The sequence below is a fragment of the Gopherus evgoodei genome, chromosome 6, assembly GCF_007399415.2.
Source record: "Gopherus evgoodei ecotype Sinaloan lineage chromosome 6, rGopEvg1_v1.p, whole genome shotgun sequence".
Lineage (NCBI taxonomy): Eukaryota > Metazoa > Chordata > Testudines > Testudinidae > Gopherus > Gopherus evgoodei.
Window position 1 is genome coordinate 90,941,937 of NC_044327.1, and position 13,946 is coordinate 90,955,882.

Sequence of the window (13,946 nt, forward strand, 5' to 3'; positions counted from 1 at the left end):
ACCACATTGCCAAATTCTAATATGTCAAGTACTAGGAATAAGGAGTGTATTTTTTCCAGTTCACAGCTAATAAGCCATACTAATTAATATGCTAATATTTATACTTATGGAAGCCAATATCATTACCTGTGAGACTACATTGTTTGTAGCAGATTTCTGCACAGATAATTTATAAGTCTATCATTAAAAAGTTGCCAGAGGGAAAACTGGAAGTTTGAGCAAATGGGCCAAGAACATCTGGGACTTTTGGCACCCAGGGATATTTGAGAGGTACTTTATAGGATAAGCATATTAGCTGGAAGTTTCTGCTAAAATGATCACCAGCAAAACCATTAATTAAGAAACTGATGTTTAAACAGCCAGCTTTAGGTTTCAGAGTTAACAATCCATTGAGATTACAGAGAGCAAGTAATACCTATCTGTGAGGTCATTTCAGGCTGTCTCTGCAGTCCAAGAGGGAAGTCTCCAAATTTACTCCACAATAATCTAAACAGACAGACTGAAGATAGGATTTTCAAGAGCACACACCCCTGTCTTAACTATACTGCCACTGAAGTCTGGTGGAGCTTTATAAACAGGAGCAGTTAAGATAAAGACCAACACTTCTGGAAATCCCACCCTTAATCTCAGTGTTAAGTACAAATGTCCAACCATAACTATGGAGTTATTACAGCACCTCAAAAAGTCTGGGGAAGATCTGCAGATTGTATCCCAAGAACAAATGACAGTCACTTTGTAGTCTCCAGTTAAAAAACTCTCCGCATTTTAAAAAAAAACAAGCAGAAGACCTATGCTCACTCTTATACCACTAAGTTAATGACCATAACTACAGTGTTTAAAAAAAAAGTACGCCATCCTCCACTTGGATTACAAATAAGGCTCCACAGAGAGGAATCAGGGTAGATAAACAGATTTTAAAAAAAAATCAAGATTATTTAAATTGTTTTTTTTTTAATTTAAATTAAATACAGATTTAGACCAGGAAAGTTTGTTTTCTTTTTCCAATCTATGAATAAAAGTTATGTAGGAGGATGAAATCTACTAGTTCTAAAATCTTGAAAGACATAGCGCTGGTCTACATTGAAAAAACATACATTGGCGTACTGAATAATCTACACCCAAGAGACGTAGCTATGCCAACCTAACCCCCTGCATTGACAGTGCGAGGTCAACAAAAGAATTCTTCTGCTGACGAAGCTACCGCCTTTCAGGGAGGTAGATTAACTATACTGACGGGAGAACTCCTCCCATCACTGCAGTGAGTGTCTACACTGAAGCACTACAGGGGCATAGCTGTAGCTTTTAAGTGTAGACATGCATGTAGCAACCAGGAACAATAATTTCTATTCACTAAATACAGATACAGTAGAACCCCCTTTATACTGTCTATTTGGGACTAAGACTGGATCAGATAATCAAAACTCCGGACACCCCAGAAAATGGGAAAATATGATGCTGCAGTGCCATCTACCGGCCACAGGAGAGACCACCCGCTTCAGACCCTGGAGTCCTAGGTGTTCTGTAAATATAGAGAGCTGAGTGCCAGCTAAGGGAGAGTCAGATAAAATGGTGGTCTACTGTACTTCCTTTAATACATCAACCTTTTAAATGCAAAACATGTTTTGATAACCTTTTGAGAGAGATATATATCCAGCAAATTAAAGGTAGCTTTGTTTCATACAAATTTAAATGCTAGTTTTTGTGCATTTTGAATTCAACTTGAATTTCCATCCATGTCGAGCTTGATACAAGTCAAAGAAAAATAAATAAATCCAGTAAATAAGAAATGCATCATTCACCATTTTCTAACATAAAAAATTAAGAACCTGAGTAAGTGTAAATTATGCTATATAATTGCTTGAACAAATGTCTATGGATTTAGTTCCTGGTTAATAAAAAGAAACATCAAATTGAGTGAAAAGGCTATATTTTAGAGCACATCAACATGGTTTAGTGGGTTGTCCATGAGAATCAACCTTTTTTTTTCCTAAATACAAAAATACCTAGAAACTACAAGTGCAAAACCAGATTGAAGTCAGTAATTTAAATCAATCCACCCTGAGAGGAATTCCAATTCAATTCCCAATACAAAGCCTTTGTGCCACCAGAGTTGAATACCAAGGGCGCACATATTACTTCTGTCCATTCACTGCAACAAGAATCAACTTGGACCTGGGTCAGGAACTGGGAATTACCTGTAACATCTCTAGCAAAACAAGTATCGGGGTAGCCGTGTTAGTCTGTATCCACAAAAAACAACAAGGAGTCTGGTGGCACATTAAAGACTAACAGATTTATTTGGGTATAAGCTTTTACCCACAAAAGCTTATGTCCAAATAAATCAGTGGCACCTTGAAGACTACCAGTACTCCTTGTTGTTTTTCTAGCAAAACAGTTTCAAATGGTCTGACCAGGAAATGTGTACAGAATTAAACTCAAACAGCAGACTCTCTTCCCAACTATTCTTACTGGAGCTCTGCATAAGGGGTGGATGAGAAAGCCACCCTCCCTCTAAAAAACCTGAGGCAAATAAGAAAAAGCTTCTGATATCACCCTTCTGGATGATTTGCCATGGGATGCATGAAAACATCCTACAACGGACCTATTAAGCACCACCACCAAAATTGTTCTTGACAATTAAATACTCATGTCTTCCAGTCATACTCAAGGAAGTAGTTTTGGTTTTTTGTTTGTTTGTTTAATTTACTAAAGTCCCAAATCCATGGGTCCTCAGTGGCAAGTCAGCTGTAGATCACCAGCTCAGACTGTACCTGCTGTCCCCCCACCATAACCCATAACCGATTCCCGCAAGGTACTTCCCCACATCACCAGTACTGGAACTCCTCAGGCTAGCCAATAATGGCTTGTCTAAACATGGAGTTACTTATTCAGGATAACCTCATACATAAACTAGCCCTAAGTTTGCTGGTTGCAAATCCTGCTCTGAAAAACACATCAGAGGTGCTTGTTCTTCAAGCCCTTCAGTTACCACATCTTCCTCTCCCTCTGTGAAGTTTAGAAATTTCAGAAGGAATCGAAGGGGTAAGATCAGACACACACACACACTCCAGGAGCTCTTCAATTATCCTAACTTTTCCATGTTTATTTATAATTACACACACCACATACGTATACAGGATCCAGTAAGCCTGGTTTCTTTTCCTGGCTCTGCCACTAGCCTACCGCATGACCATGGGTAAGTTATTTCACTGTCTGTTTCCCCACTTGCAGAATGAGAATTCAGAGAGATTCACAGTTTTTTAGACTTGGAAGTACCATTGTGATTATCTTGTCTGACCCCCAGTATAGACCATAGGACCTCTTAGAATTAATTCTTATATATACTCAGCCTTTAAGGCCAGAAGCAACCATCATAATCATCTAAGTCTGACCTCCTACACATTGCAACCCACAGAACCTCACCCACCCACTCCAATAATATACCCATAATCTTTAGCTGAGTTACTGACATCCTCAAATCAAAATTTAAAAAAGACTTCAAGTTACAGAGAATCCACCATTTACATTAGTTTAAACCTGCAAGTGACCCATACCCCATGCTGTAGAGGAAGGCAAAAAAAAAGGGGGGGGGGTCCTCTGCCTATCTGACCCAGGGGAAAACTGGAAGGCTGTTCCAGAACTTCGCTCCTCTGATAGTTAGAAACTTTCATCTAACTTCAAAACTTCAAGCCTAAAAACTGGTTGATGGCCAGTAATTACTGAAACATATCTTTTAGGGGTGTAAATTGATACTTACCTCCTTTGTAAAGTGCTTGAGAGCTCCAGATAAAAAAAAAATCACTGTAGAAGAGCTAGCTATTATTATAGTCCCAGCCACTGATCCACCTGTGGCACAACAGCTGAGGAGTTACAGAAGCAGAGCTAAGAGAATTTGTGGTGGGGAAGTTGGGTAAAGGTGCAGTTAATCTGTATGTACGGAGGGAGGTCAGTTCAGCAGGAATCATGGCTAAAAGAAATGATGGGGGAGGGCAGAAATGGCAGGGGAACAGAAAAATGACTCATTTGGCAAACTAAGAATATTTTCAAGCTAAGGAAATTACCACAAAGGTAACAATGCTCAAAAATGACAGAAACCCCAACTGAATTGTTGTATAGTTGATATCAGTTTAGGTTTGGTAGCATGGGGGCACTCATTACTTGTGCAAAACAATCAACTGAAGCACACACAAATAATTGAATTTTTTTAGGAACAAGGTGGGTGAGGTAGTATCTTTCATTAGACAAACTTCAGTTGGTCAAAGAGACAAGCGTCTGAGCTCCACACAGCTCTTCTTCAGGTCTGAAATGTCTAGTGTAAACAAGACCATAATTTACATTCATTTCCATTGGTTTTGATATGATTGGATTTCCATTTTCCTGACAAGATACCCTTTTGGCTTGAATAGCTTGTTGAAGAGCTTGTATGGTTCTCTCACCAACAATACCCCTGGGGGAATTCTGAGCCACAGCAAAAGCATAGAATCAGGGTGGACTTGATTTAAATCACTAGTCAAGAAGACTCGATTTAATCATGGATTTCTACATAAAAGTGCATTCTTGTTGGTTGTTATAACCTTAATACATATTCTTCACAACTCAGAGATACATGTAGGTTTCATTTTTAGAAGGTACACACTATACATTTTTTAAGTGATTTATTTTGAAAAAACTTTTAAATTGGTTTCATAGCTATATCAGAAAATGAATGATTGTTTGGTTATTTCATTTACCAAAGGTAATTGAAGCAGATATTTATGAAGTCATTTGGAGGTGAACTCTCTCTAATTCAACAAGTTAATCATTAATATTTGGAGGATTTTCTTGCCATGCTGTATTAGGAGGAGATCATCACCAGAAAGACATTTAAATTGTTTTATTTAACTAAAACAACATTATGTGTTCTGGATTTTTTTCTTCAATAGCAAACATAATATTTTAACAAAACAAGCATATGCATTTTTTAATTTAAACATTAAGTTTTTTTAAAATAAGGTTGGTTTTTGTTAAAATTGTTTTTAATTAAAATAGTTAAATGAAATATTTTAATAAAGAAATTAAACTGACTGTGTCAGCCAGGTCAACATGAGAAACTTAAAATATTGGTTTCTGCAGCTAACTCAGTCATCTCCACCTTGATTTTCATGTTTGTTCATAATCTGGAAAAGAAAAACAAGCTTTCCTGCTTTTTCTTTCTACACCAGCAGAAGCTACTGCTGTTAAAAGTGAGATTATCACTCCAAGAGTCTCTGAATCCAAGTGCTTAAGTGACTTCCATCAGTTCACTGGTGTGACTTTCTTTAAATCATCATCAGCAAACACATATTTCTTGAATGGTTCACACTTAGCTCTGAAGTTTATTATAGTTGGCATTATGGAGGGATGATTGCTGGATGTCCATGTCATAGCCAACTCCTCTTCTCAGTAATTAAGTTGACACTGGTACTGAGTATTGAGAATATCTGTAAGAAAATGAGCTGGAGATATTGCTTGTCCCATTCGTTTTTTTTTAGTGCTTGTAATTTAACTTTGTCATTGTGTATTTCTCTCTTTAAGATCTCACTCAGTTCCTTCCAAATGTCAACAGCATCAGCAATAAAACAGCTATTTCCCTGCATTTTATTCAAGGCTATAGAAATAGGCTTCAGGATACTCAGCATGTGTTCAACATTTCTCTGAAGCCCAATCCTGAAAATTTTGGCTGTGATAGTGCCATCTATTTTTTCACAATTTTGTTCAGAAGCTGTCATCAGATTAGGCCAGTTCTTGATATAGTGCTCAAAACAGTCCACTAGCAAGTTCCATCGTGCATCTTGCAGGAGAGTTAGCGTGGTTCCTCCCACTTTTTTCCAGAGCAGCTGCTGCAAAGTGGTTGTTACGGAAGTATTTTGAAATTTCAACAACATTAGCCTTGATTTCGGGAACACGGAAGTCTTTGAGTAGGAAGTATATCAAATGAGCACTGCAACCGTATGTTATTAGCTTGGGACTCTCTTCACTCTCTTCTAAATAATTTCTTCTCATCTTGGATATATTTGCAGCATTGGATGTGACCAAGCTGCGTACGAGATATTTTAATTTTTTTTCAACAGATTTTTATAATTTTTACTGCTAATTCTTGTAAGTATTCTGCCGTGTATTTCCTGATGTATCAAGTGTTTCTGTAAGGATGACATTCCCTTCTTCTGTTGTCACACAGGCATATACAACAGGATCTTGACCACCCATCAAGACTCAGGTTTACAATTTCACCCTTTTGCACACTGCTCAATTTCTCTTTCATACATTTTACCCAGCAATTTGGACAGCGACATCTGCTCTCATGGGTGGCCTGTATCCTGGTCTTAATGACTTAACCATGTTAGTGAAATGTGAGTTCTCAATCATATGGAAAGGAGAGTTTGTTGCATAAACAAACTGGGCAATTTTTTCATCAATTACCTCTCTTTGTAATCTGCTGGTTCTTATCACAAACTTATCTATGGTTGTTTCTGGATGACGGAGATTTTTTTTCTTTTTTGCTACAGATGATATACTGTGACTACGTGACATGCATGATATAACAAACACTAGCATTGGCAGATAACTCTGAAACTACAGAAAATGATAGTGATCTTGAAGGTGGATAGTCTTCAGAACGGATTCTGCTAAACAAAATAAGTCAATGTGGTTATTTAATTATTACTACACTGCTCATTTAGTATCTCATACTACTCATTGCATTCACTGACACTCAGTACTACTTTAAAGGTGAAATTGTAAAAGGAAGACCTGCCTATTTCAGCTATTTATTTTTTATCACAACTGCATCTAAAATGACAGTACCGTAGAGTAACAACTATATTTTCTGCTCAAACATGAGAATTCAGGGATAGTCCAGAAGGAAGACAGGCAGTCCTTAAGGAAGAAGTATGAAATAAAAAAGTTTAGCAACCTAAAGATCCTGTATGTTCAAACATGTTCCTTTCATCATCTTCAATGCAACTTCCTCCTGAGAAGGAACACATCTCATGATGTTGTTTCCTTCGGGCAACCAGGCCTTGCATTTCTTTGTTGCACTGTTTGCATTTTGCTCACATGCCTGTCTTACCCACAGGTACAGGAACTTCATTAAAATATTCCCAAACTGGGTATCTTCTACGGAATGCTGCCATTATAGGTTTTCCCTTCTAGTGAGAGAGTGGTATGGTAGATCTCAAATCAATGAAGGCTATACTCAGAAAGACCTCAAGACTTTTGGAATATGCTTCTCACATTTATCTCCAGACTTCTTCTCCTTGTCCAGATCTATTTCGCCCCCAACAATCTTCTATTCATTTAATTTTTTGAAACTTTGCACTTTTAGAGAGATAAGGGATTGACTGTGTACACAAATTTGCAGAGGGACAATAGGGTTGAGGGCTGTTGTTTCCCACCTCTATACATTATTTATTTATTTAAAAACACTTTTGCTGTTAAGAAGCATGTTATCTCTGGAGACACAAATCCACAGTTTGAGAACTGCAAAACTAAGCATCTCTGATGGAATCTTCTAGACTGAGCACTGAGACTCATTGGGTAGATAGACAGATTAACCTAAATAATCTATACAGAAGCCCCTGGAACCCCACAAGATTGGGTCCCTAATCCATGAACTATTAGAACTCATTTACAAAACTTTTCTTAAACATTACATGAATATATTGTCTCATACTATAGAACTAGAATTTATAATCCCTATTCCATGGTGAGAGATCTTTGAGCTATAATGTACCTTAATTAAAACTATCTTTAGATAAAATGCTTTTTAAGGAAACAACTTAATTAAAAAAATCTGATTTTCTGATGGGGGAAGCAAAGGGAAGCCACAACAGCAGTCATGGACCCCTCCCCAGCAGGGTGGGTGCATCATTTCCGGCACCCAGAGCAACCATCAGAGGGGGTGGGTGGGTCAGATTCCCCCCTTGCCCAACCCCCATGCATCCAGACCCCCCGCCAAGACTCACACCCCTACAAACAGAACCCCCTGTACTAGAGGCCACCAAACCCGAACCCCCACCCTGCCAAGCCTCCCCCCTGCATGCAGAGCCCACTGCATCCAGACACGCCCCCCCACCGAGCCCCATCCCCCCGCACCCAGCCCTCTCCAGCCCCAACCCAGCTACTGGCTCCTACCCCGCACCAGGCTCAGCTGCCAGTCCCAGATGGGCTGGGGAAGGAGTACAGAGTGGCCAGTGCCAGGTCAGACAACCCCTGAAACCTCCCCAAGCTCTGCAGCCACCGCCACTTCCTGCCCCCATCACTCCCCAGCCACAGGGGAGGAGTCACTGTAGAGGGAGCTAATCCCCCATCAGCCCAACCCCCTTGCATCCAGATCCCCAGGCCCAGACTCCTCCGTAAAGCCCCACCTCCTCTGCATCTGGACCCCCACCAAGCATCTCCCCTCTGCATCCGGACCCCCACCCCTGCACCCAGACTAGCCCCCGCTGAGCCCCTTGCACTTGAATCCCCATGCAGATGAGCCCCACCCCCTATGCACCTAGACCATCCCATGAGCCCCCTGCATCTGGACCACTACACCACTGAGCCCCAACCAGCTGCACCCGGATCCCCACATCTCCAATCCCAACTCCCAGCACCCAGACTCCTCCACTGAGCCACAACCACCTTCCCTTGGACCCCCTGCAGAATCCCATTGCCTAGAAGCCTCCTGCAACTAGCCCCTGCAAATCCCCCCTGCATCGACCCCCCACTGAGCTGCCAGCACCCAGACTGCCCCGCACAGAACCCACTCACCCCACACCAACCCCCTTCACACTTGTATCCTGCCAGGCTGAGCCTGCCTGACCACACTTGGTGCACCTGGTGCGGGGCTGCTAACCCTGGTGAGTTGCTTTACCTACTACTCCCGAGGGAATTCAGCACCAAAAGATTAAAAATTGTACGCACAATATTTTAAAATCCTGCAAGTTTTATTTGTGAATAAATAAATGTGAAGGTTCCAGGGTGGCAGTGGAGAGCACTGGCCACTGGCTGCACAGGGGTGGGAGATCACCCAGGACATGGACCTCAGGGGCATACCTGACCCTTGCACAGTGTTAGGGTGAGGTGCAGCCTCACCATTGAGTCTGTGTCCTGGGGGGGTTGCAGGATGATCTCCCACCTCCATGCAGCCATATTGCCGACTCCGTGGGTGCTCCAGGACTAGAGAACCCACAGGGAAAAATTAGTGGGTGCTCTGCACCCACTGTAAGCCAAGCTCCCCTTCTCCTCCACCCCACCCCCTCCTCCAGCCCTCAGTGCATCGCGTCACCACTCCTCCGCCTACCTCCCACCACTTCCCGCCCGGCCACTGCCAAACAAGTGTTTGGCAGCATTAGCAAGCTTCCGGGGGGCGGGGCCGAAGAGCAGGAACACACTCAGGAGAGGGGGCGGGGTGGGGATTTGGGAAATGATTTGGAAAGGGGCAGAATGGGGGCGGAGACTTTGGGTAAGTGTATAGAATGGGATGGGGCCTCATGGAAGGGGTGGAGTGGGGGTGGGGCCGGGGCCAGGGCCAGAGGGGAGGTTGCACCCAGGGGAAAGAGGGGAAGTTGGTCCCTATGCATGCCGCCAGTCATCTGTGCTATCCATTGTCATGCTGGACCTCCACATTTATTTACTGACAAATAAAATTTGCAGAATTCCATAATATTGTGCACAGAACTCCCTCAGGAGTACAACAGAGTTTGACTCAATAAACAATATTACCTGGCCCACCTTGTCTTTCTCGAACTCCGCTATTTAATACTAGATGTGTTTCTTGTCTTTCAGATTTGTTTGTTTAAGAGGATGCAGACACTCTGTGCCAGTATGCTTACACACAGTCTCCATGCTAAATCCAAGGATATTCTATTTCCTCAGTTTTGTCCTGAGACCACTTGCAAAACTAAACAACATCTTTCACATTATGTTTAACACCAACCTATGTAGGGGTCTAGTTCAAACATCATAGCTACAAGTGTCCCATAAGAATACTGGCACCTTTTAGAGAGCTTATTTACCTGTAAAAAGAAACTGATCTTTCAGTAGGTTTTAAGCATCAAAATTGCTGATGAACTACAACCTGAAACAGTTTAAAACTAAAATAATTTTAAAGTGTATTTTTGTTCTGTTATCTATTAACAAAAGACACCAACGGTTTAAACAGGCAGTAACTAAATGTTTTATACCGCAATCAGAAAAATGGTAGTCACCGATTTGCTACAAGAGCCCCTTTGAATAGTACCTGTCACACACACAACTTGCATGGAAATGCCTGTACCACCAGGTACCGACTGGTTCTAAAAACACTACTTCCACCACGGTACATTGATTTTGCATCGTTTTGTTCTCCTGAGGCTGTTAGCTCAGGCAAACAGCTCTCCAAGGAAGTTGTTTTTAGAAGCTGTGCAGTAAGTAAGCGGGTCTGTGGCGATCAACCAGCGGAGTCTCATTCAACATATGCAGCTGGGCACAGGAGCGCGGTAACGGTCAGTGTGTATCCCCCACACCTGCACTGTCTGCCCTGCCCACTCCGCCCCAATGCCGGACTCCCGCACTCCCCTCCTCCCTTACTTCTTGGTGTCGCTGCTGAAGAGCCCGAAGGCCGCAGGGACGGAGGGGGCTGTGGTGGGCTTCGCCTCCTGCCCCTGTTCCGTCGCCACCTCCCCGCTCTGCTCATTGTAGCCAAGGCTGCTCGCGGACATGATGCTGTTGCTGCAGCTGTTCACCTGCCGGTTGCCCTGTTGCCGAATGGAACTTACGCGCTCGCGCACACCGGACCGGACTCTTCCCGGAAGCTAACGGCAGCGGCTGGGGCTGGAGTGTCACATGATGGGGCGGAGCTGCAGAAGCGGAACTTTCCCAGTCTGTTTTAACGTTACTATGGCAACCGATTTGCCGTCGGCCCGGAAGAGAAGAGAGGGGACGCGTGAGGCTCCGCCCAAGCTGTTAGCGTGACCCGGCGGCGTGTGAGCGGGTGCTGTGATTCCGTCACCCTCCTCCCTCTCCCCCGGAGGGAGAATCGGAGTCTCCATGATGGGGGACGAAGGAGGAGTCTCCTTGCTGAGGCAATGTCCGGCCGGGGGCGGAAGGGAACAGTACTGGCACCTAAGTGAAGATTTATGCTTAAATGTATTATTTTTGGCCAGCCGCACCATCCCCATCGTCTCCCCAGGCTACTGTACGGATTGAGGCTCCGGGGATTACTGCCCCCATCTGCACGTTTGCCGTGTGCTTGTAGCTACTTTCAAGGGACCCCGTCAGATCAAAAATAATATATTTAAAGCAGAACTCTTCACGTGGGTGCCAGTACTAGCCCAGGGTGTTCCCAGAATCTGCATTCCTCCTGTGTGCTATTTGGTTACCTTCAGCATTTCAGTTAGGCCCTGATCCGCCAGTGAGCCCCGTATGAACAACGATTTCATAGTAAAAACCCACGGTCCGTGCAATTTCATCTCATTCATTGCATCCTGGAAGCCTCTATTACAAATGAACCAGCCTACTACCAAAGCCCTAGTCTTGCAGTGAGTGAGCTGTGCATTCATGCATTCTAGATTTCTAGACTGATGGCTGCTTGCTCCTCCAGTGCCTCTCTCATTCTGGTGTCCTTTGTGCTGGAAAGCTGGTGCAAGTTTGGCACAGTTAGTGGCCTTTTGCATGATTGCATCCGAAAGTTCTGCAGCCACTGCTCGTCCCAACCCTGCATTAGAATGTGATCCTTCCAGTCCATGTTCATTTCTCAGCCCCAGGGGTACTCAGCCATCTGCAGCTGCTCTGGGAGCACCAACCTTGAATTGTTTTTCACAATATCCCTCAGCAACCTCAGAATGGTAGCCGTGTTAGTCTGTATCAGCAAAACCAAGGAGTCCGTGTGGCACCTTAGGCCTGGTCTACACTATGCGTTTAAACCGATTTTAGCAGCATTAAACCGATTTAATGCCACACCCATCCATACTACGAGGCCCTTTATATCGATATAAAGGGCTCTTTAAATCGGTTTCTGTACTCCTCCTCAATGAGAGGAGTAGCACTAAAATCGGTATTACTATATCGGATTAGGGTTAGTGTGGCCGCAAATCAATGGTATTGCCCTCCAGGCGGTATCCCACAGTGCACCACTGTGACCGCTCTGGACAGCAATCTGAACTCGGATGCACTGGCCATGGATATAGGAAAAGCCCCGCAAACTTTTGAATTTCATTTCCTGTTTGGCCAGCGTGGAGCTCTGATCAGCACAGGTGACCACACAGAGCTCATCAGCACAGGTAGCAATGCATTCTCCTGAGAATCGAAAAAGAGCTCCAGCATGGACCGCATGGGAGGTACTGGATCTGATCGCTATATGGGGAGAGGATTCAGTGCTAACAGTACTCCGTTCCAAAAGACGAAATGAAAAAATATTTGAAAAAATTTCCAAGGCTATGATGGAAAAAGGCCACACCAGGGACTCAGTGCAGTGCAGAGTGAAAGTTAAGGAGCTCAGACATGCCTACCAGAAAACCAAAGCAGTAAACGTAAAGTCCAGGTCAGGGCCGAAAACATGCCGCTTCTACATTGAGCTGCATGCAATTTTAGGGGGCTGAACCACCACTACCCCAACCCTGTCTGTGGATTCTGAGGTGGGGGTTGTAATCTCAACCATGGTTGAGGATTCTGCGGAGGGGAAAGATGAGGAGGAGGAGGAGGAAGAGGAGGACGACCTTGCAGCGAGCACACAGCACTCCGTTAGCCCCAACAGCCAGGAGCTTTTTGTGACCCAGACGGAATTATCCTCCCAGCCCTCCCAAGCCACTAGCCCAGACAGTGAAGCCATGGAAGCGACCTCTGGTGAGTGTATCTTTGTAAATATAAAACATGGTTTAAAAGCAAGCATTTTTTAATGATTGATTTGCCATGAGGGCTTGGGATGCATTCGCAGCCAGTAAAGTTACTGGAAAAGTTTGTTAACATGTCTGGGGATGGAGCGGAAATCCTTCAGGGACATCTCCATGAAGCGCTCCTGGAGGTACTCCAAAAGCCTTTGCAGAAGGTTTCTGGGCAAGGCAGCCTTGTTCCGTCCACCATGGTAGGACACTTTACCACGCCATGCATGTAGCAAGTAATCGGGTATCATTGCATGACAAAGAATAGCTGCGTATGGTCCCGGTGATTGCTGGCATTCAAGAATCCGTTCTGTATCTCGCTCTGTTATCCTCAGCAGAGTGATATCGTTCATGGTAACCTGGTTGAAATTCAGGAATTTAATTAAGGGGACAGAGATGGCCATTTTCCTACTGGGCTGTTGCTTAAAAGAAATCCTTCCTTGCACGTAGCCAAGCGGGGGGAGGGGAGGAAGGATAGCGCTGAGCTTTTTTGTGTTTGGCTAGCAGGAATTTTCCCAGCTACCAGCCACGCGGTGGGGGGAGAAAGGGGGGTGATTAGCAGTGATCTTCCATGATACCAGCCATGCAGTGGGGGGAGGAGTAAAGCAATCATCCTAGAGAATTGGATGTGGAGGGGGTTGGCTTCTGCTGCTGCATGTTAACAGGAAAGAAGTATCAGAGGGCACTGTGTATCTGAAGGCTGGAGAAGCTGAAAGACAGTGGCTTACCATGGCAGCATGCAAGCTGAATTCTGATACCCGGACCTGCGTCTGTGAGATCTGTAACACCAGAGTCGCAGGCACTCAATATTAAGATGCAAAATGCGACCTTGTAGTGAAATCACATGTGCTATGTTAGGTGAATAGTGTTGTTCACTGTGAAAGAGTATAACCATTGTTCTGTAAAATGTATCTTTTTAAATACTTCTCTCCCTTTTTTCCCTCCCTCATGCAGCTGCACATTTTTCAAGCCTCCCTACTCCATCCCGAAGGCTATCTCAGATAAGGCGGAGGAAAAAGAAGACGCGAGACGAAATGTTCTCAGAAATCATGGAAGTAACCTGCAATGAAAGAGCTCATCTGAATG

General features: G+C 43.8%; 1 protein-coding gene across 2 annotated transcripts in view; it reads right to left on the reverse strand.

Annotated features, from left to right (window-relative positions):
• Positions 1-10,920, reverse strand: part of AP3B1 (adaptor related protein complex 3 subunit beta 1) — a 312,676-nt gene extending 301,756 nt beyond the window's left edge. The window contains exon 1 of one of the 2 annotated variants that reach the window (XM_030566153.1): positions 10,761-10,920. Coding sequence is in view for 1 of the 2 variants with exons in the window: in XM_030566152.1 (XP_030422012.1) it covers positions 10,573-10,703 (131 nt within the window). In the remaining variant the exon portion in view is untranslated. Of the gene's footprint in view, positions 1-10,572 lie in introns of both variants that reach the window. The other variant, XM_030566152.1, reaches the window with a different exon arrangement.
• Positions 10,921-13,946: the final 3,026 nt, after the last annotated feature.